Source organism: Malaclemys terrapin, chromosome 2 (genome assembly GCF_027887155.1).
Source record: "Malaclemys terrapin pileata isolate rMalTer1 chromosome 2, rMalTer1.hap1, whole genome shotgun sequence".
Taxonomy (NCBI): Eukaryota; Metazoa; Chordata; order Testudines; family Emydidae; genus Malaclemys; species Malaclemys terrapin.
In genome coordinates, this window is record NC_071506.1 from 241,905,405 (window position 1) to 241,926,952 (window position 21,548).

At 48.2% G+C, this 21,548-nt stretch overlaps 1 protein-coding gene and 1 long non-coding RNA gene across 3 annotated transcripts in view; one reads left to right on the forward strand and one right to left on the reverse strand.

Annotated features, from left to right (window-relative positions):
• Positions 1 to 515: 515 nt before the first annotated feature.
• GATAD1 (GATA zinc finger domain containing 1) lies at positions 516 to 7,779 on the reverse strand. The gene is made up of 5 exons (XM_054020477.1): positions 7,506 to 7,779; positions 7,027 to 7,152; positions 4,585 to 4,644; positions 3,120 to 3,303; positions 516 to 931 (listed from the first exon to the last, which is right to left on the reverse strand). The coding sequence occupies exons 1-5, from the start codon at positions 7,689 to 7,691 to the stop codon at positions 741 to 743; spliced, it is 747 nt and encodes a 248-aa protein (XP_053876452.1). The 5' UTR covers positions 7,692 to 7,779; the 3' UTR covers positions 516 to 740.
• A 7-nt stretch (positions 7,780 to 7,786) lies between these two features.
• LOC128832837 (uncharacterized) overlaps positions 7,787 to 21,548 on the forward strand; it is a 34,506-nt gene continuing 20,744 nt past the window's right edge. The window contains exons 1-2 of one of the 2 annotated variants that reach the window (XR_008444063.1): positions 7,787 to 7,857; positions 8,391 to 8,484. This is a non-coding gene — a long non-coding RNA (uncharacterized LOC128832837). Of the gene's footprint in view, positions 7,858 to 8,390; positions 8,485 to 19,461; positions 19,609 to 21,548 lie in introns of those variants that run through there. The other variant, XR_008444064.1, reaches the window with a different exon arrangement.

Sequence of the window (21,548 nt, forward strand, 5' to 3'; positions counted from 1 at the left end):
CCATACAAAAGGGTTATTTACATCATGCTTGCCTAGTCAGGGCTCAAGGCAGTCTCTGTTACTGCACCAAGTGATGTTGCTCTGCTCAGCAGGTTTTTGTAGGGAAGGTGACAGTGGCAAAAACCAAAAAATGGTAGTTCTTGAATCTGTCTCATTCTCTTATGCAGTTTTACAGAAACTCTTATAACTGCACCTGTTTGTAAAATTCAGCTCAGTACACTCGATGCTCTTTCATTAAAAACTTGAACAAACGTGTGCAGAGCATAGCCACATTAATGAACACCGGTTTTAGTCTTTAAAGTCAATGGCAGGGAACAAAAATACACTACCTTAGCTCTATAATATATTGTGTGGGTAGTGATGGTTCTTTAAAATACTGCACGGAGTGCTAGTCCTCTTTTGTAAGAGACCGTGGCAAGATTAGAAGGCTACAGGCCCAGCCAACTGAAAGAAATCAATAACTCACGGCAGAAGAGACGAAAATACAAAACGTGTAGTTTCTCATACTCAAGCAATGGTGATAAAACAAGTGGTTTTAATTGGAGCAAGGGAGGGAAACAGAAGCATCAAATAAGAATTTTCTTTCAAAAGTTCATTATTTTTTTTAATTATCTACCACCACAATCCATGTGGCCAACCAAATATTTTATAAAAAAAAAAGTTCTAATTTCTTGTAATAGATGTACAGATGGAGGCTGAGAATACAACTAATATACTTTTAAAGGGAACTCAAACAAAGATTATAAATTGTTGGTAACAGTTTCCTTGATGGAGATTGCAGGAGTAGGTCCGACATGAGTCCAGATATAGCCTTTTTCTGGTCTAGTAGGAACCGTGGGGAAGGGAGATGATCGAGATTTGAAATATTCTGAAGGTGCATGACAAACAAATTCTAAGTATTCCATTTTCCTTGGAAGATCTTCTTCTGGTCCTAAAAAAACAAAGTAACATTTTTATTCCTGAGGGCATTCTGTGCCAAAAAATTAAAAATTCTGCAAGTTGTATTTGTCAATAAATAAATGCAGAGGCTGCAGCATAGCAGTGGAGAGCACAGGCTACTGGCTGTCCGAAGGTGGGAGATCACCCTGCAGCCTCTCCTCCCCTGGGACACGGACTCAGTGGTGAGGCTGCACCCAGGGCCAGCACCAGGCAACCAAGCACATGCTTGGGGCGGCACCTGGTAAGGGGTGGCCAGTCTTGGGGTGGCGGGGGGCAGCGCGGCATTCCACAGGGGGTTGCTCCGGCGGCGCGGCCCTCGGCAGGGGGGGGCGGCGCGGGGCGCGGTGCTCAGGGGGGGTTCCGGCGGCTCGGCGGGGGGCGCTCGGCGGGGCGGCGCTTTTTTTTGCTGCTTGGGGCAGCAAAAATGTTAGAACCAGCCTTGGCTGCACCTGACCCTGACACAGCACAAGGCCTGGACATGCCTCAGAAACACCCTGGGGCCCTGCCCCTCTGTGCCAGGCGCACCAAGTGTGGGACAGGCAGGTTCAACCAGGCAGGATCCAAGTGTGGAGGGATACAGGTGTGGGGTTAGAGGATTCTGTGTGGGATAATCTGGGTGCAGGCAGTAAATGGGGGGGTCTAGGTGTGGGGGGATCTGGATGCACAGAGGTTCGTTGGGGGCGGGAGGGAGTGTTCCAGGTGCAGGGGTAATGGGACTCTGCAGGGGCTTCCAGGTGAAAGTGGTTGGGCCTCAGTGGAAGGGTCTGGGTGTGGTGGTCTCTGCAAGGGGGTCTGGGTGCAGCTAGTTGGGGGCTCAGGTTGGTGCAGGAGGTGGGGCACATCAGGGTGGGGGTTTGAGGGCAGGAAGCTCAGTGGGGGGTGGTCTGGGTGCAGGGGGGCTCCAGTTGCAGGGGATGGGGTTCAGGGGTATGGAGGGCTAGGAGGATTCTGGGTGTACGGGGTGAAGTTTGGCCGGCGGTGTCTGGGTATGGGAGGCCCAGGTGCACAGGGTTGGGTGGATGGGGGAGCAGCTCCCTGTACAGTAACCCCTCCCCCCACAGCTGAAGAACAGTGGGGGCATGAAGCAGGGGAGGATACTGAGCTTCCTGCAGGTGGGGGAGGTTTCTGGGGGTGGGTCTGACATCCCCAGCCACTCCTTGCAGGGGAAGAGGAAATCCCATTCTCTCCTGCCTCCAGCCCAGACAGGACTAGCAGCTGATCCCAGCTCAGGGTAGGAGCCACTGGCTGGGGTGTCCCTAGCCCTGCGGTGATTTACGTCTCCACCGGCTAGTCTGGGTGCCTAAAACAATGTACCTGCACTGCTAGAAAGTGTTGCATGACTGCTCTTGCAGCTTCCATTTGCTTCCCTGTCAGAAAGTCATTTTTCTGTGGGGAAGCAAAGCAATCTGCAGGGGACATGAATTCTGTACACGCACAGTGGCACAAAATTCCCCCAGGAGTACATTTTTAAGCTTTACACATTATGTATAGAATTAACAGAATATGGAACAACAGCCAGCAATATCTGAGAACACTACTATTTCAATCAAAAACTGCCAATATGGTAAAAGCCTTTTTAAATTTGTTCCATTCTGTGTTCAAGTGTTGAAGCATTCTTCCAGTAGTTATGAGTAGAGCTGAAAAAATATATATAATGAATTTAGCTGCTCTCTGTGCTTGAACTGCATATCCAGCTCATTTTTCTCAAATATATTCATACTTGATGTTTGTAATAGAAACTGTTCTGGAATTGTGTTACACAAGCCCCCTCCCCCACAATCCCTCTGTACACCCAAAGTGAGTTTCACCTAATTTGGGTCATTTGGAAACCAAGGGGAGAATCTGTGCCTGTATAGTAAGTTGCCTACTTTATCAGCCAGGACTAATATCCCTAGGGCTAGATTCTGATAATTAAGTCCACAAGCCCACAACTATTATGTCTGTGATTATTTTTATGCGTGTAAGTAATCCCATTCACTCAAATGGGACTACTCACATACACAGTTATTCCTGTGCCTTGTGTTCACATGATCCGGGCCTAAAAACTACATGAATGATGGTCAGGGAGAACAACAAAGTATTCTATAAACTACACCATAGATAGGCATAGTCTATACAAGGTTTTTTTTGTACCAGTGTAGCCATGTATACAAGTTATAATAGGAAATCTTGGCGCTTACCTATGATATAGGATGCAGGGTCAAAACAGTCTTTGGGACTGGCTACAGTAGGAATGAGCCATGTTAAAGCTGCACTCTTTTCACAGTATTGGTCCTGAATAAACCCCCTAATCTGAGCGTAGTATGTTTTTCCATCCTGCTCATCAACCACTGAAACAACATCTCCAATTTGATAGTACACTCCCTGGAAGAGAGACAGATAATTACTTTTTAAAAAACCTGATTTTACTAGCAACTGCCTGGAACTTTCCTCAGCTCTCTTCAGGGATATTTTAAATACCAGATTTCCCTTCCTTACACCATTTATTTGCAGACACAATGCTTAGACCTCATCTCTAGTCCAGATAAACTGCACCCTTCTCCAAGTGCTCCAACAATTCAGCCATTCAAACCAAGGGAAAGGGGTGCTGTAAAATGGAATTATTCTTCACCCATAGTATGGTCTGTGCAACATCACCTAATCTCTAGTGGCCTCAGTTCCTATCCTGCAGAAGTGGACAGTCACTGCCTCACTAATACACAAGTACAGTTCTTCAGGGCACCAGTCTGCATGCTGTCCCCAACAGCTACATATGATTCTAGACTCTAGAGCCAGAAGTTGTGGATCACTGACCAAGGCCTTCTATACACATGGCAGCACAGAGTAACCAGGCAGCAAACAGGTTTTTGAGATAACTGATAACTTATTTAATACTGGTTTTGATTTTTTCCTTTGGGGAAAAAAAAAAAGAAAGAACACCCTCAGTTTTTAAAAAATACTATATATGATTGAGCGCTGTTCCAGCTATAGACACTGCTACAAATAGAATACCTCAGACATCCTATTAAAGAAGCAAATATGAGAATATACATTAATTTTCATAGACATGCTAGACACCAATATTTTGACAACAGAACTTCCTCAGAACATTCTTTCCCTTTTAAGTTTGGCTTATTCTTTTCTTAACGTGTGAAATATATACTGTCCCCTTGTTTGAAACGTCTAGAGTGTTCCCACTGGCTGCAACAAACTTCTTGAAGTCAGAACTACACAAAGACAATCTCCTATATCTGTGATATGCCCTCTACTTAAAATAGGACCCACCACGCTAAATTTCAACTACTGCTGAAAGTAAATGTCAATTTTGCTTGGTTCCCAACGCTAGCACAGTGAAAGCTGACACTTCTTCATAAACTCACAAGTGTGTTTTTGAAAAAAAATTCCAATTAAAAAGTTGGTTCTCTTTATGAGAATTACACAATTTAATGCTTAACCTCTGGAGAGAAAAAAAAAGATTAAAACCTCTGGGGTAAACAATTTTCCATGATATAATGATACAACACACTGATGCTGGGGTTCCCCAAGAATTCAGTTTGTGAAAGGAAGAAAACTTTTTGTAAATAAAGTCCTTTCACTATCTATCTGCAATAACTTTTGAAAGTCTTAGAGAAAGAACATCTTTTTCTCTATATAAACCATACATACCTTATGAAAGATGGATTCTGCTGTAATTATAGTGGATACAGACTCAGGAGCCTTGATGGGCTAAATAAACAACAACATAAAAACAGTTAGAAGTTACAAGGGTAGAAAAATTCATGAAGAAAATGTCAATGTTTTCTAGGCTGGGTCTACACTACCCGCCTGAATCGGCGGGTAGAAATGGACCTCTCGGGGATCGATTTATCGCGTCCCTCGATCCCCGAATCGACGCTCTTACTCCAGCAGTGGAGGTGGGAGTAAGCGCCGTCGATGGGAAGCCGCAGAGGTCGATTTTGCCGCCGTCCCTACAGCGGGGTAAGTCGGCTGCGATACGTCGAATTCAGCTACGCTATTCGCGTAGCTGAATTTGCGTATCTTAAATCGACCCTCCCCCGCAGTGAAGATGTAGCCCTAGAGAAATAGGAAAGAAAATTCTAGCAAATATAAGATACTAAAGCAGAATCTTCACATAAAGGACAAGACATTATAATTTCTCTAATATTTTTTTATTTTTATTATAAAAATGGAAGTGACACCACTAACTTTCATTATCTTAAAAATGAGGTTTTAAAGAGAAAGGCTGGTTATAAACTTGTATGATCAGTCTCACTGTTAAACATGGAAGTGGGGGAGAGGAGAAGAAAGCACAGGACCCTTGAGAACTCAGTTCAAACCAGGAGGCAGAATGACCCCTTACAAAAGACGTGTGAGCAGGTTTGTTCACGCTGCTCAGAGCTAGGGACAATCCAAACCTGTGTACCTGACACTGCAACCATATCCTATCCTGACTAAAGACTGATTGCGTGAATGAAGTTGCAAAAGAAACTACAACAGGGTCAAATGCATGTGTCATCAGACATCAGGGTGGATTAAATTTAAATCAAAGCAATTTTTAATAATGATTTAAATTAGCAAGCAGGAAACCTTTGTTTAAATAACTGATTTAAATTGTTTTGTATTTGTACTTTTAAAGTTATTTTCCTAAAGAAAGGTTGATTCTTGCTTGGCAACCATTCAAACATGTTGATTTGCAACTAAATACAGGCTGTACACTAAATGTTGAGCTTTTTTGCTAACCAGGAAACTATATCTATACATATTTATTATATAGATTAACTTATACTTATTCATTTTAATATTTTATTGTGTTAGAAAATGGTGAATAATGCATGATAGATGATTTTTTTTAACTTGCAATTGGTGTCAAGTTCTATTGGGATGGAAATTCAAATTAAATTACAAATGCACAAAAACAATATTAATTTTTTAATTAACTATAACTACCTTAAATGTGTTGGATTCATACAATTTTTTTTTATAAAAACTTGTTTAATAAAAATCAATTGTAAATACATAACATGGAAAGTATTATCTGTAGTTAGTGAATTTAATTGATTTGTTTGTGGTCACGGGTTTCTCTGAGACTTTAGAACTAGCAGATCTCATCATCTTCCAGTTTTTGTTCATAGACTGGAATAGGAAAAGAAGCCTTCCTGCTTTTTCAACTTCTAATTGCTTATGCTCTAATAAATTTGTTAGTCTCTAAGGTGCCACAAGTACTCCTGAACTTCTAATTGGTTTCTTAACTTTGGATGACCTCGTATTGAACTGAACTAGTTGAATAAACTGAATTGAAGAAAATATTCTCTCTGCAACTGTTAGAAGAGGCTACTGCTGCCAAAAGCTAGTTTAGCACTTCAGCAAATTCTGGTTCCAGATTTTTAGCCAGTGTTTTCCACCAGTTCAATGATTTGACTTTATTTAAAACTTAGCAGCAACATATATTGTTTAATATTATTTATTTTAATTATAAGTTAATGCATTATCACAGGTTGTCACTTTCGATTTTGATTTTAAATTACAGGTTTATTTTCAAAAAATAAATGTGTATTTAACTGAAATTATTTTTTAAAAAAAAAGGCAAATTGGATTTTTAAGTCATTGATTTTTATCCACCCTGGCAAAAATGAAGGGACTGAGCCAGAAATTGGGACAGCAAGCTGGACTCAGTTTGGGTTTAATTTGATTTTCTGCAGAAAAGGAGTAAGTCTTTGGAGAAATGACAAATATGTCTGCAGATCTGGATTACCTTGACATGTTGGGTCACTGCTTTGAGGAGACTGCAACACCAAAGCGGTCTGTGGCAGAACACGCTACTTAGGGCTAATCTACACTAGAAGCGCTACAGCTGCGTAGCTGCAGTAATGCAGCTGTAGCGCGACTGGTGAAGAGGCGCTATGCAGATGGGAGAGAGTTCTCCTGCGGGCATAATAAATCCACCTCTGCAAGAGGCGGTAACTGTGTGGGCAGGAGACGCTCGTTGTAATTTATATAGCTCAGGGGGGCGGCTTATTCACACCCCCGAGTGACGTAAGTGGTAGCGTAGACCAAGCCTTACACAGTAGAATTGCAACGAGCACAAGACATTAGCCACAATCACCTTACATTTTTTAACTTGAAGATGTGTCTTCTCCCTTTGCCTTTAGTGGAAACTTTCTTTTCCGCAGCCGGAGCAGATTTGTATTTTGTGTTCCGCAGCCGAGCTGAGCGCCTGTGGATCTCCTGTTTGCTCTGCCATGCGGACAATGAAACGAGAAAGCGGGAAGGAGTGTTCATGTTACGGGGTTGCCGCGGGGCTATGAAGCTAGACGGGCCCACAGTTCAGACACTCAATAAATGGGCTCTCCATAAAACCGGGTTAGGCCCGACAGCGGCTCCCCTGATTTCCCTGCAGCTACGCACCGAGTTAGCCCGACAGGCCGGGCTGCGGACACCGCCGGGCGCTGCAGCCGCGGGCTCCGCTCTTTGCCCGCCGGGAAGGGCGGCGCGGCGCGGCGGTGTCACGCCCCGTGTAAACCCCCAGGGAGCCCCGCCCCGGGACCCCGGCCCCTTCGTGCAGCACAGCGGGTGCCCGGCAGCCTGACCTGCTTGCCGCCGCCCCCGTTGCTGTGCTGGGCGGCGGCCGAGGTGGTGGCGAAGGGCCCGGGCCCGGGCGGCCCGGCGCGGCCCGTGCAGTTGTTGCAGAGGATCTCGCCCTGGCCGCCCTTCTTCCACATGGAGGAGGAGGTGCTGCGGCACACGCTGCACGTGGGCTTCAGCCCCAGCGGCATCCTCGGCGCCGGCCCGGGCCGCGGCCCCGCGCAGCCACAGCGAGCCCGGCCGCCCGGACTGGGCCGCCCCGTTCCTCCGCCGGCGGGTGCTGCTGCTGGGAGCGGCGCTGCGGAGCAGCCGGGGGGCGGAAGGAGCGGAGCGAGCCCTCTGCTGGCTGCTGCGCAGGTACCTGCGGCCCGGCCCCCAATCCCCTTCCCCCGAGCCCAGCTCCGCCCAGTCCGGCCTGGCCTGGCCCCTAGCTCCCTTCTGCCCGGCACCCAACCCTCCCCCCGCTGTGCCCAGCCCAGCACTCAATTCCTCATTGCGCAGCCTGGCTTGGCACACACACCCCCCCCCCAGCCTAGCCCAGCTCCTGTCCGTCCACACACAGCCTGTGTCACCCTGGACCCAACTCTTCCACCCACACAGCTCAGTGCCCAGCCCCCCGCATAGCACCCAACCACCCTTCCCCCACCACACACAGCCCTGGCTCAGCACCCAGCAAACCCCACCCAGCACACAGCCCTGCCCAGCAGCCCCCATTCCACCGACCAGCCTAGCAATCCCTCCCCCAGCTGGGATCCAGGATATGGAGGTAGCTGCACCACCCCACAGCCTTTCTAGCATGTACCTTTCTCCCCCCAAAAATAGTTGGTAGTCCATCAAATGGAGGAATAGACTCCATCTTATTCTGCCTTTTTGCTGTCTTGGCTTTACAGGGCTAACAACAGTACCTCTTAACCTGACACAGCCCAAATGTGGGATGGAATGTGTGACAGAGACAGAATTGGGGACACAAAAATATTCATACAGGTAACTAAAAATGCTGTAGGGTTCACTCCTGTAGTGTAAATAACTAATCCTGTAACTGAGGGTTGCGAGGTGTCCAGTATTCGACTGGAACGCCTGGTTGAAAAGGGACCCTGGCAGCTCATTAAAAGGCCGGTTGGCGGCGCAGGCAGGCTCCCTACCAGACTCCGCATGGCTCCTGGGAAGCAGCTGGCATGTCCCTCTGGCTCTTAGGTGGAGGGATGGCCACGGGGGCTCTGCGTGCTACCCCCCCCCCCCATGAGTGCCAGCTCTGCAGCTACCATTGGCCGGGATCCACGGCCAATGGGAGCTGTGGGGGCAGCACCTGTGGGCGTGGACGGCGCACAGAGCCGCCTGGTCGTGCCTCCGCCTAGGAGCCAGAGGGACATGCCGGCTGCTTCCCGGGAGCCAGCTGAGGTAAGCACCACCCGGAACCTGCACCCCCTCCTGTGCCCCTACCCCAGCCCTGAGCCCCCTCCTGCACCCAAACTCCTCTCTGAGCCTGCATCCCCTCCTGTGCCCCAACCCCCAGCCCCCTCCAGCATTCCAAACCCCTTGTCCCCAGTCCGGAGACCCCTCCTGCACACCAAACCCCTCATACCCAGTCCCAGCCCAGAGCCTGTACCCCCAGACAGAGCCCTCACCCCAGCCGCACCCTGAACTCCTCATTTCTGGCTGGACCCCCAGCCCAAAGCCCGTACCCCCTCCCACACTCCAAACCCCTTGGCCTCAGTCCGGAGCCCCCTTCTGCACCTAAACCCCTCATCCCTGGCCCTGCCCCAGAGCCTGCACCTCCAGCTGGAGCCCTCACTCTATCCTGCAACCCAACCCCCTACCTCAGCCTTGTGAAAATGAGCGAGTGAGCAAGGGTGGGGGAGAGCGAGCGGAGGGAGGGGGAATAGTGTGAGTGGGGCAGGGCCTCGGAGAAGGGGTGGGGGTGGGGCCTTGGGGCAGAGGTGGGGAAAAGGTGTTTGGTTTTGTGATATTAGAAAGTTGGCAACCCTAAACCTCAATGCCATGATTTCTTCTTTCTGCTGTAAATAACTTTCAACCTGAAGAAGAACTCTGTGTGGCTCAAAAGCTTGTCTCTCTCACCAACAGAAATTTGTCCATTAAAGTTGTTAATTTATCTTTCAACAAGTGAAGGGACTGTACATTTTTGTGGAATGTAGGTAACTTTGGGACTAAAATGAGTGCTATACATCATTATGAAGGGCAATTGAGAAAGATGGCAAACGAGTAAAAATAAAACCATTTAAAAACATAGGCCCCAATCCTACAATAGGGTTGGCACTAACAGAATCATGGCCATGCACAGCTCAGAGGTCTGCTTGTGCAGGTCTGACTGCAAGATCAGGGCCTTATTTTAGTCACTCAAGTCAGCAGCTGTGACACCCACATGGGGAGCAAATGTGCTGAGTAAGAAATGTGCTTTGCTAGAGCTATACTGTTCTGTAGACCAGTAAAGGACTTCGGAATGCAGGGTCGTCACATTGTGACATTTCTAAGCACGAAATTCACACAAAAAGTGGGGAACAGAGATTAAATTAAAATACAAAACAAAAGAATATTTTGGCTGAATGAGGGCTGAATTAGTGGCCTCCAAGCAAGGCCATCCCTAGAGATTGTGGTGGCCTACGCAGCCCCCCTGTGGGCCTCTGATGGGGGGTGTGCGTCCCAGGCCTCTGCAGGGGGTAGGGAGCGTCCCAGGCCTCCGAGGGAGAGGGGGAGGGGATACCCTAAGTGGCTGCGTAGTTTGTGTATGGGTAGGGACCGCCCTGCCTCCAAGTATACATTGCTTGTGGCCTTGATTCTGAAATTGAATGGGACTTGAGTGGACTCCTGCCCCCACACAAAGTCAGCTGATGAGCTGAGGCCTCAGTTTGTGCCTCAGGCCGAGCCGGCCTTTTGTTAAGATATTCTTACCAGAAAAGTCAACAGTTTCCTTTTCCTGTTTTTAGTTACTTTTCATAAATTTCTGCAATATAGAAACATAAAGGAACCCAAATAATGTAATCACTTTTATTAACAGTTGCACAGCAATCTACAGCTCGATGTAAAAGTACAACCTTAAAATTCAGTATGCCTCTGATTCTACAAGATTTGGATGGTGGATTCCTGCACCGGTATGGAATCCCGTTGACTTAACTGGGACAATGTGCAGATTTAAGGGTGGACCAGCTTGCAGGATTGATACCTGTGGGAGGATGCTTCAGAGGCCTTAAAATCTTCTGCATTAAATTAGTTAACTGTACGTTTTTGCCCAGAAGTCTCCTACTTTCAGCAGAAGTAGCAAAATGGCATATATGAAAATGTACTGGATTTGTGGTGGTATGTTGGTGTGTCACAGTTGCCAAGGCAATTCCACCTCTAATCCCTTCATGGCCTACTTGACAGTGTCTTGCTCAGGCCTCAAGCCTCTAGATGTTACCTTTTTGGGATGGGAACCCACGATCCTCTTCTTTAGGCTGAAATTCCTCCTGCAATTCACTGTAATCATCTTAGAAATTTAGTTTGACATCTGTAGTTCTGCACTCTCACGGCTATGATGACCAGCCAGCCTTCATAATCATAAAGCAAAGTATTTATTTAGAACAAAAGCATTACAGAGAAAACATACCATAAATCAATAAACAGCTTACAAACATACTATTCAAATCCACTTTCCCTGTCAGGCTGAGAGGGGAATTAAACTTGGGTTTCCCACATCCAGTGCAATAAATGCTCTAAGTTATAATGTTGGCAGCACTAGCACCACAACCACCTCCTCCTCTAGTGGCCAGATTTTGAATGGGCCCTGATCTGGTAGGTGGCCTCTGAGCATGCCTACTAGAGCAGGCCCCACAAGAGTTATGTATTTGTCTGCTATCCCCAGTTTGTGGATTGCTCTGAGGCTTATGCCGGAGATAGGCATTTGGATACCCAGAAGGAGGCAGCAGTATGCATTCTCAGAGGCAGAAACTTGGGCACCTAGGGAACTTTTACTCTGAAAACTTAGGTGCTGAGTGAGTTTAGACACCTACAGAGTTTGGTGGCAGTTTTGTGGATCTCAGTTAAACCTAAAACTGGGATGTAGACGTTTAAACCTGATGCTTAGGCATCTAAGGCTGGGATTTAGGTGTCTACCTTTGTGGCTCGGGACCGGAGTATTTATCTGTCTTACCAGTCTTTAATGCCCTTAATGGGATTTGCTCCTACATAACCTGGCGTCTGATAACACCTCTGCTCTAAATTTTCTTACTGATATTTATTAGTAATAAATATACCTAAAAATGGTTGTGAAAGCTTTGAAAACTTAAAACTATTTTTATTTTGATGTAATAGTTTGATCTAGTTTTGATGGGTTTAACTAAACTATAATTTTGTAATGATGAAAGAGAAAACAGCTTTATTGCAGCAGTTGAAAGTATTTTAGCAGATAGATCAAAGTACGATTCCTGAGAGCGCATGCATAAGACTGCAAGTTTGTCATGGAGGTCACGGATTCCGGGACCTCCGGGACTTCTGCAGCAGCTGGTGTAGCTGGCCTGGGGGCCTGAGCAGCTCAGGCAGCTCCTGGGCCAGCCGCATTTGGCTGTTGCTGGTGCAGTCTCGGGCCACTGCAACCCCTCCCCCAGCATCAGCAGGAGTTTGGGTGTGGGAGGGTGGCTCAGAGCTGGGGTAAGGGAGGGGGTGAAGGCTCTGGGTGGAACTTACCTCAGTGGGCTCCCCGGAAGTGGCCACATTCCTAGGTGGAGGGCTCTGCCAGGGGGCTCTGCCAGGGGGCTCTGCACACTGCCCCTGCCTGCAGGCACTGCCCCCGCAGCTCCCTTTGGCTGCAGTTTCAAGCCAATAGGAGCTGCGGAGCCGGCGCTAGGGGCGGAGGCAGCACGCAGAGCTGCCTGGCCATGCCTCCGCCTAGGAGCTGAGGGATGTTGCCACTTCCAGGGAGGCACCCCCAGGCTGCCCCCGCCCCCAAAATTTAGTCAGGGGTATATAGTACAAGTGATGGACAGGTCATGGGCCGTAAATTTTTGTTTACTGCTGGTGACTGTCCATGACTTTTACTAAAAATACCCATGACTAAAACGTAGCCTTACTCATACACTTGTACTGTTTATTAGCCTAGAGAAATACTAACTGTCTTTCCCCCCAAGGACTGTAAACCCATGTGATGTTGTTAAAAGTTCTAGTTCTTTTTTCTCTTGTCTTTAAACATTTAAGAGATTTCTGTGCTGGTGAAAGTGTCAGCCCGTTTCAATGCTGGAGGGTGACATCCTGTTTCTGTGAAGAAGTGATGTACAGGGAGTAGCAGCTGCCTTAGTTCAGTGGGCCTCACTCCTAACCTGGAATGACCAGTTTTGCTCTCATGCCTATTCAGTCTAGGCCCTCTCTATTATTCAGACTGCCAAAAAGATTGGGGAAAGAAGGTCAGAGGAAATAATGCAAAATGTGATGTGGATACCTGTCTGCTAGGAGCTGAACTGTGGAAGTCAGCTAATTGCACATAGGTTACACAGCTGCTAACAGGTAGCAATGAGTTTGAGTTATGTAGGTGAACCAATGATCTAAAGGAGAATTGCCACCAGTCCTGTTACCAAACCAGTGAGCCATCCTGTCCACAACTGTGAATATTTTTTTTTTACTTCCTTAGCAAAGTTATAGTTTGCTAGTGTCTGTCTACCATTTGTATGGGAGCCAAGTACAAATGGTGCCATTTCAAATTAAAAGGTAATTGCTCTGGTTGTTCTAATTGCCTAATGCTAATGAGCTACCACAGCAGAGGCTGAGGTGTGATTGCCAATCGTGGTCTATTGTTCCCTATGCTAGAAAGTAGCAGGAGACAGTAGTGATTAGAGTATTTGGTAGAAAATGGAAAACAATGTATCTGTCCACCCAGGTTACTTACAATACAGTTACTAAGGTCAAAATTTTCAAACGTGAGTCCCTAAATCCATATATGGGAATTTAAAGAAATGGCCTCATTTTAGAGGCACTGGGAATCCAGGAGCTGTGAGTGGTCAGGACCTCTGAAAATCAGGCCATTTTTATTTAACTGCCTAAGTCTAGGAACCCATGTTTGACAATTTTGGCCTACATCCACAAAGGTACTTGGGCGCCTAAGTAGTGCCAGACTTTTGAAGAACCACTGCGATCCACAAAAGCTTAGCTCAGCTGCTGCCTAGCTCTGTAGGCTCCTAAATTCACTCATCTCCTAAAGTTCTGCTGCAAAAGTTCCCTCAGCAGCTAAGTTTCTGCCTCTGGGTACATACCCTGCTGCCTCACGCTAGTTGTCCAGACACCTAATCATGCCTAAGCCCAGCATGATCCTGAAAGCAGCGGAAGATAGATGGAGGGTTGCCAGTCTTGCCTGTGGGGCCTGATGCAATAGGTGTACTCTGAGTATGCCTAATGGAGGGTCCTCATTTAAACTGAGGACAAGGAGGTGGTGCTGCAACCTCCTTTACGATTTTTATCCCACTGCTTAGAGTATTCTCCCTAGATATGGGAGACCCAGGTTCAATTCCTCTCTTTGCCTGATGGGGAGAAAGGATTTCATAGAAGATTAGGGTTGGAAGAGACCTCAGAAGGTCATCTAGTCCAATCCCCTGCTTAAAGCAGGACCAAAACCAACTAAATGATCCCAGCCAGGGCTTTGTCAAGCCGGGCCTTAAAAACCTCTAAGGATGGAGGTTTTTGCTCTGCACCCACCGGCAGCCAAGCTCCGCTCCCCCCCCCAGAGTGCACCGCATCCCCACTCCTCCACCTACCTCCCAGCGTTTCCCCCCCAGCCACTGCCAAACAGCTGTTTGGCGGCATTAGCATGCTCCGGGAGGGGGAGGGGGAGCGGGAACGTGGCGCGCTCAGGGGAGGAGGCAGGGCTGGGGTGGGGATTTGGGGAAGGAGTTGGAATATTGGCAAGGAGGGGGTGGAGTTGAGGTGCAGGAGGGAGTAGGGGTGCTGGCTCTGGGAGGGGGCTCAGGGCTGGAAGTTGGGGTGTGGGCTCTCGCCTGGCGGGACTTACCACAGGCAGCTCCCGGTTGGCAGCACAGCGGGGCTAAGTCAGGCTCCTTGCCTGCCTCAGCCCCACGCTGCTCCCGGAAGGTGCTGTCGTGCCTCTGCAGTGGCACCCAGTGCTTGTAGGCAGGAGCAAGCGTGCAGAGACCCCTGCCCCCTCCTCCCCCAGGGCTGTGGGGGTGTGCTGGCCACTTTCAGGAGCAGCATGGGGCCAGGACAGGGAGGGAGCCTGCCTTAGCGGCAGCCCCACCACACCACCCGGCTTTTAGCGACCGGAGATCGCAATCGACTGGGAGAGTCTCCAGGATCAACTAGTCAATTGCAATCTACCAATTGGTGGCCACTGGCTTAGGGCATCTTTGGAGAGATACAAGGCCCCTGTTCAAATCAAATCAAAAAGAAGTTTCCAGATCACAGGCCCTGGTTCTCATGGGGGACTTCAAATCACCTTGACATCTGCTGGGAGAGCAATACAGCAGTGCACAGACAATCCAGGAAGTTTTTGTAGAGTGTTGGGGACAACTTCCTGGTGCAGGTGCTGGAGGAACCAACTAGGGGCTGTGCTCCTCTTGACCTGCTGCTCACAAAGAGAGAGGAATTGGTAGGGGAAGCAAAAGTGGGTGGCAACCTGGGCAGCAGTGACCATGAGATGGTAGAGTTCAGGATCCTGACAAAAGGAAGAAAGGAGAGCAGCAGAATATGGACCCTGGACTTCAGAAAAGCAGATTTTGACTCCCTTGAGGAACTGATGGGCAGGATCTGCTGGGAGGCTAATATGAGGGGGAAAGGAGTCCAGGAGACCTGGCTGTATTTTAAAGGAGCCGTATTGAGGGTGCAGGCACAAACCATCCCGATGTGCAGAAAGAATAGCAAATATGCCAGGTGACCAGCTTGGCTTAACAGAGAAATCTCCGGTAAGCTTAAAAACAAAAAGGAAGCTTACAAGAAGTGGAAGATTGGACAGATGACTAGGGAGGAGTATAAAAATATTGCTTGAGCATGCAGGAGTGAAATCAGGAAGGCCAAATCACACTTGGAGTTGCAGCTAGCAAGGGATGTTAAGAATAACAAGAAGGGTTTCTTCAGGTATGTTAGCAACAAGAAGAAAGTCAAGGAAAGTGTGGGCCCCTTACTGAATGAGGGAGGCAACCTAGTGACAGAGGATGTGGAAAAAGCTAATGTATTCAATGCTTTTTTTACCTCTGTCTTCACGAACAAGGTCAGCTCCCAGACTGCTGCACTGGGCAGCACAATATGGGGAGAAGGTGGCCAGCCCTCCGTGGAGAAAGAAGTGGTTCAGGACTATTTAGAAAAGCAGGATGAGCACAAGTCCATGGGGCCGGATGCGCTGCATCCGAGGGTGCTAAAGGAGTTGGCAAATGTGATTGCGGGGCCATTGTCTTTGAAAACTCATGGCGATCGGGGGAGGTCCCGGATGATTGGGAAAAGGCTAATGTAGTGCCCATCTTTAAAAAAGGGAAGGAGGAGGATCCGGGGAACTACTGGCCAGTCAGCCTCACCTCAGTCCCTGGAAAAATCATGGAGCAGGTCCTCAAGGAATCAATTCTGAAGCACTTAGAAGAGAGGAAAGTGATCAGGAACAGTCAGCATGGATTCACCAAGGGAAAGTCATGCCTGACTAATCTAATTGCCTTCTATGATGAGATAACTGGGTCTATGGATGAGGGGAAAGCATTGGATGTGTTATTCCTTAACTTTAGCAAAACTTTTGATACGGTCTCCCACAGTATTCTTGCCAGCAAGTTAAAGAAGTATTGGCTGGATGAATGGACTGTAAGGTGGATAGAAAGCTGGCTAGATCATCGGGCTCAATGGGTAATGATCTATGGCTCCATGTCTAGTTGGCAGCCAGTATCAAGCGGAGTGCGCCAAAGGTCGGTCCTGGAGCCAGTTTTGTTCAATATCTTCATTAATGATCTGGAGGATGGCGCGGACTGCACCCTTAGCAAGTTTGCAGTTGACATTAAACTGGGAGGAGTGGTAGATACGCTGGAGGGTAGGGATAGGATACAGAGGGACCTAGACAAATTAGAGGATTGGGCCAAAAGAAATCTGATGAGGTTCAACAAGGACAAGTGCGGAGTCCTGCACTTAGGACGGAAGAATCCCATGCACTGCTACAGACTAGGGACCGAATGGCTAGGAAGCAGTTGTGCAGAAAAGGACCTGGGGTTACAGTGGACAAGAAGCTGGATATGAGTCGACAGTGTGCCCTTATTGCCAAGAAGGCTAACGGCATTTTGGGCTGTATAAGTATGGGCATTGCCAGCAGATCGAGGGACGTGATCGTTGCCCTCTATTCGACATTGATGAAGCCTCATCTGGAGTACTGTGTCCAGGTTTGGGCCCCACACTACAAGAAGGATGTGGAAAAATAGGAAAGAGTCCAGCAGAGGGCAACAAAAATGATTAGGGGGCTGGAGCATATGACGTATGAAGAGAGGCTGAGGGAACTGGGATTGTTTAGATTGCAGAAGAGAAGAATAAGGGGGGATTTCATAGCTGCATTCAACTACCTGAAGGGGGGCTCCAAAGGGGATGGAGCTCGGCTGTTCTCAGTGGTGGCAGATGACAGAACAAGGAGTAATGGTCTCAAGTTGCAGTGGGGGAGGTTTAGGTTGGCTATTCGGAAAAACCTTTTCACTAGGAGGGTGGTGAAGCACTGGAATGGGTTACCTAGGGAGGTGGTAGAATCTCCTTCCTTAGAGGTTTTTAAGGTCAGCCTTCACAAAGCCGTGGCTGGGATGATTTAGTTGGGGATTGGTCCTGCTTTGGGCAGGGGGTTGGACTAGATGACCTCCTGAGGTCCCTTCCAACCCTGATATTCTACGATTCTATGATACTTTGGATAACTAATTAAATTGTCATTAGAGCAGGGGGCAGAACTCTCAGTCTCCTACCTCCCAGGTGGGTGCTCTGACCACTGGACGGCAGAGTCATTCTCTCGCTCTCTGACTGTTCAAATATTTATCCAAAGTGAACAGTTTCAACAGAAGAGGGTGAGGGTGCCCTATATCAGGATATCCCGTAGTTTGGTGAGAAATACTCCTGGTCAAAGCCTTTTACTCCATCTGGCAAACCGGGGAATTAAAGCTGGGTCTCCCTCGTCCAAGCCAGGAGCACCGGCAGCTCCCTAGAAGTGAGGGGGGCAACCGGTGCCCGGAGAGTGGCCCCGCCCCTGCCCCACCCCTCCACTGAGGCCCTACCCATGCTCTGCCCCTCCCCCAAGGCCCTGCCCACACTCCCTCCTCCTCCCGAGGCTCTGCCTGCGTTCTGCCCCCACTCTGCCCAAGGCCTCGCCCCTGCTTGGCTGTTCCCCTGAGGCCCCACCTTCACTTCACTCTTCCTGCCCCCACTCTGCCTCTTCCGCTGATGCCCATCCTCCGCTCGCTCCTCTCTGCCCCCTCCAGCCATGGCTTGTCCTTAAGGCAGGAAAAAGGTGGAGGGCATAGCTCTTCCACTTGTAAAGTGATGGGACCATGGCTCCATGCCCCTCCCTCCCCGTTCCTGCACACCTGGTCCCAGCTGAATGCTTTTAACCAGTAGGCTAAACGTCATAAGGGAGAGGTGACGGCAGCACCACCTCCTCTGTTGTTTCTTGCAAGAAACAGCTTAGGTGCATAGGTAAGGGCATATCTACAGTACAAACTTAAGTTGACCATTATTAGAATAACCACAGTAATTACACTACCCTCCTTCTGTTGGTGGAGGATGTCCTCACCAGGATCACTTCCACCAATGAAAGACGGATAGTGTGGGGGGGCTGAGAACCATGGCGCTCAGCTCCACACAGCTCCCTGCTAGGAGCCAAGCTGCCCCCAAGCTTCTTGGCTCCTTGCTCTCCACCAGGGGCAGCCATCCAGGCTTCGCTGCTTTCTGAGTGGGGAGCTGGGATGGGGGGAAGCTGGGCTCTGGCTGGAGCCCACCACCAGCCTTGGCTTTCTTGTCACTTTCAGGCTCCAGCATGGAGCCTTGAAATTGACAAGAATGACAGCCATCAGCTGATGTAAGTAACACAGTGCCTACACCAGAGGGCCCCAAACTATGGGGCACACCCCCCTAGGGCGGTATGGAAGAATGTTGGGGGGGCAGCAGGGACAGGGAGGGAGCACCACCTCTCTGCCTCCAGCTCTGCTCCGGTCCTGCCCCCAGCCGTGTCCTCGACTCCCAGACCGGTGCCTGGCCCTGTCCCCAGTCTCGGTGCGGCTCCACTCCCACCCTCAGTCCCTGGCTCTGGCTCTGGCTCGGTTTCTGACCCAAGGCTGGGGGAGGAGGGGGTCGGGGTTGGGAATGGAGCCGCACCTGGCCACAGGTCTGGCTACCAGCCCCTACTCCAGCTGGGCTGCGGCTCCACCCCCAGCCTCTGGCCATGGCTCCAGCCCTGGCGCTGCTCCCAGACCCACCCCTAGCTGCAGCCCCAGCCTTGGCCCCCTTACCTCTGTCCCCTGTAGTTCTGGGCCTGCCCCTAATGTTTTGCTGATTTCCTGATGTCCCTGTATGGTAGAGCCAGATCTAGCTCTGGGGCTGCAGTGAGTGCTATCAGCTGCTCGGCTGTGGCTCACAGGCTGGAAACACCAGAGCTAGCTGAGTGGTGCAGCATAACTGTGCGCAGCTGCAGTTGGGAAGGAAGACTGGTATATCTCCCAATGAAAGTAGAGTCTCTTTTTGTTTAATCCAGAGGTTTGACATTGTATGCTTATCCTCGAGCCAGACCCACAACCCAATTTATTTGCATACACTTGTCTTTCAGCAAGGTTATATCTTGCAAAGGCTCAGCTGCCCCACTGGAAAACCCCTTTTACACCTGTTTCCCATTTGTTCCCCCAAGTAAGCAGCCATATGGGAGTATGTGCTTGCACAAGCTTTTGAAAATTTGGCTCTGAATCTGTCAGCTGCTTTCTGACACTTGAGTACTATGCTATAAGACCCAGCCCTGCCCATCTGTGACTAATTAAAGGAAACTGCAGCTGCATCAAATATCAAACAGCAGTTAGTGAGACAGTCTGAGTTTGCTGTATTAGAAGCCTTGCAGCAGAAACTAGTTATTGTTCGGTTTAATAAGAAGTTACAGGAGAGGTGGAGGTTTTGGTCCAGTAGCAATTTCAGGAGGTAGGTAACTAGAGTTTGGCTGTGCTCTGAAGGTTGGGACTATTATAACTCATTTTGTTGGTTAATTTTTTATTTTGTGTATTTTTCAGTGTTCTGGTTCTTTATTTTTGTAAATATAGTCCAGTTATTCCTTGGTGATGATGCTGTTATTAAAACTAACAAATTTAACCTAGTCTGTACCATAGAGATTGTTTGTTTATATTTCATCCTTCCGCCAGCATGGATAAACAACTAACTATTTGCTTCTTTTGTGTTAACAATATTTTGTCTCAATTTCCAATGTTGAAGTGGATGTCTAAATCACCTCCCTTCACAGCTTTTAATTGGCATTAAAACAAAGAGCCCTGCATGGAAACAGTTCTCCATATCAGGTTCTGTTCAAAAGGGGGGAGGGATAGCTCAGTGGTTTGAGCATTGGCCTGCTAAACCCAGGGTTGTGAGTTCAATCCTTGAGGGGGCCACTTGGGGATCTGGGGCACAATCAGTACTTGGTCCTGCTAGTGAAGGCAGGGGGCTGGACTCAATGACCTTTCAAGGTCCCTTCCAGTTCTAGGAGATGGGATATCTCCATTTAAAAAAAAAAAAAAAAAAAAAAAAAACCTCACCATAAAACACCTACAACAATCTAACATCTTTTTTTTATTTTCAAATCTGCAAATCTCTGCTAAAATCCCCCCCTATGTAATATTTGGAACAAAACAAATTTCAGGTTTTTTAATACCCTTGAGTGCTGTTCCATAATATCATTACACTCCTGCTTCTTTGTATTTGCCATCATCTCTAGTGCTAATAAAAATAAAAATAAAATGTTCTAAAACTTTCTGCATATCATATAGTTACCCTGTGCCTTTCACTGCCACCAATGGCTCCCAGCCAAATGCTCTGGAATGCTCTTTAAAAGTGGTTGGTAAGCTCTATGAGTAACAAAACATTCTTAGCTATGCTGTTATAATAAAGGTATTCACATACCATACTTCAGGACAGATAGTCTATTGCTGGCACTATTCTAAAAACAAAGTCAAGGACTTGATAACAAAGATTAGAAAGGGCTCCCAGTCTTGTACAGCTGCTAACAGATACACCCCTGCTGGATCACTTCCCTTGAAGCATTACGTTTTGGCCACTGCTGGAAGCAGGATACCAGAATACAGTATTCAACAATCTGATTGGGTATAGTGGCTCTTAAGTTGTTTTTAATTCCCATAAGTGACATGATATAATGCACTTTTTACTAGGAGGATAAAGTAGTACAGTTTTCCTGAAGAGGACTGGGTCCTGTTCTCCCCCCTGCACCATTAAATCATGAGGGCAAAATCCTGGTTCCTTTGAAGTGTATGTGAAAGCTCCTCTTGACTTCAAGGTGACTAGAAAGCCCTGCATGGTTAATTATTAAATTCTGTCCTACAGTTCTCTGATTCGTAGTGGTATGGATGGTGGTGTGAGGGTTTTTTTTGGTGGTGGTACTAAGAGACCCCAGCCTCATGGTGCATGGAACAAAGATATCGATCATAGGGTCTTTGGGACAGGGATAAAGTCTGCCACCTGTTACCTATATCATAGAACTGGAAGTGACCTTGAGAGGTTTCTTGGAAATGGAGATTTTAAAAAAAGAAAAGTAGTCAGGCCTTAAATAAGGTTATGTCTACATTACGGACCTTACAGTGGCACAGCTGCAGCACTGTAAGGTCTCCTGTGTAGCTGCTCTATGCCGGCGGGAAAGAGCTCTCCCACTGGCATACCGAAACCAGCCCCAAAGAACAGCGGTAGCTATGTCGGCAGGAGAGTGTCTCCCGCCAACATAGCACTGTTCACACCAGCGCTTCTCCCAGATGCTTACCCGTCGACCTAGCTTCTGCCTTTCAGGGAGGTTGAGTACAGATCTCAACGGGAGAGGGCTTTCCCATCAACTCAGCGTGTCTTCATCACACCCTCTAAATTGA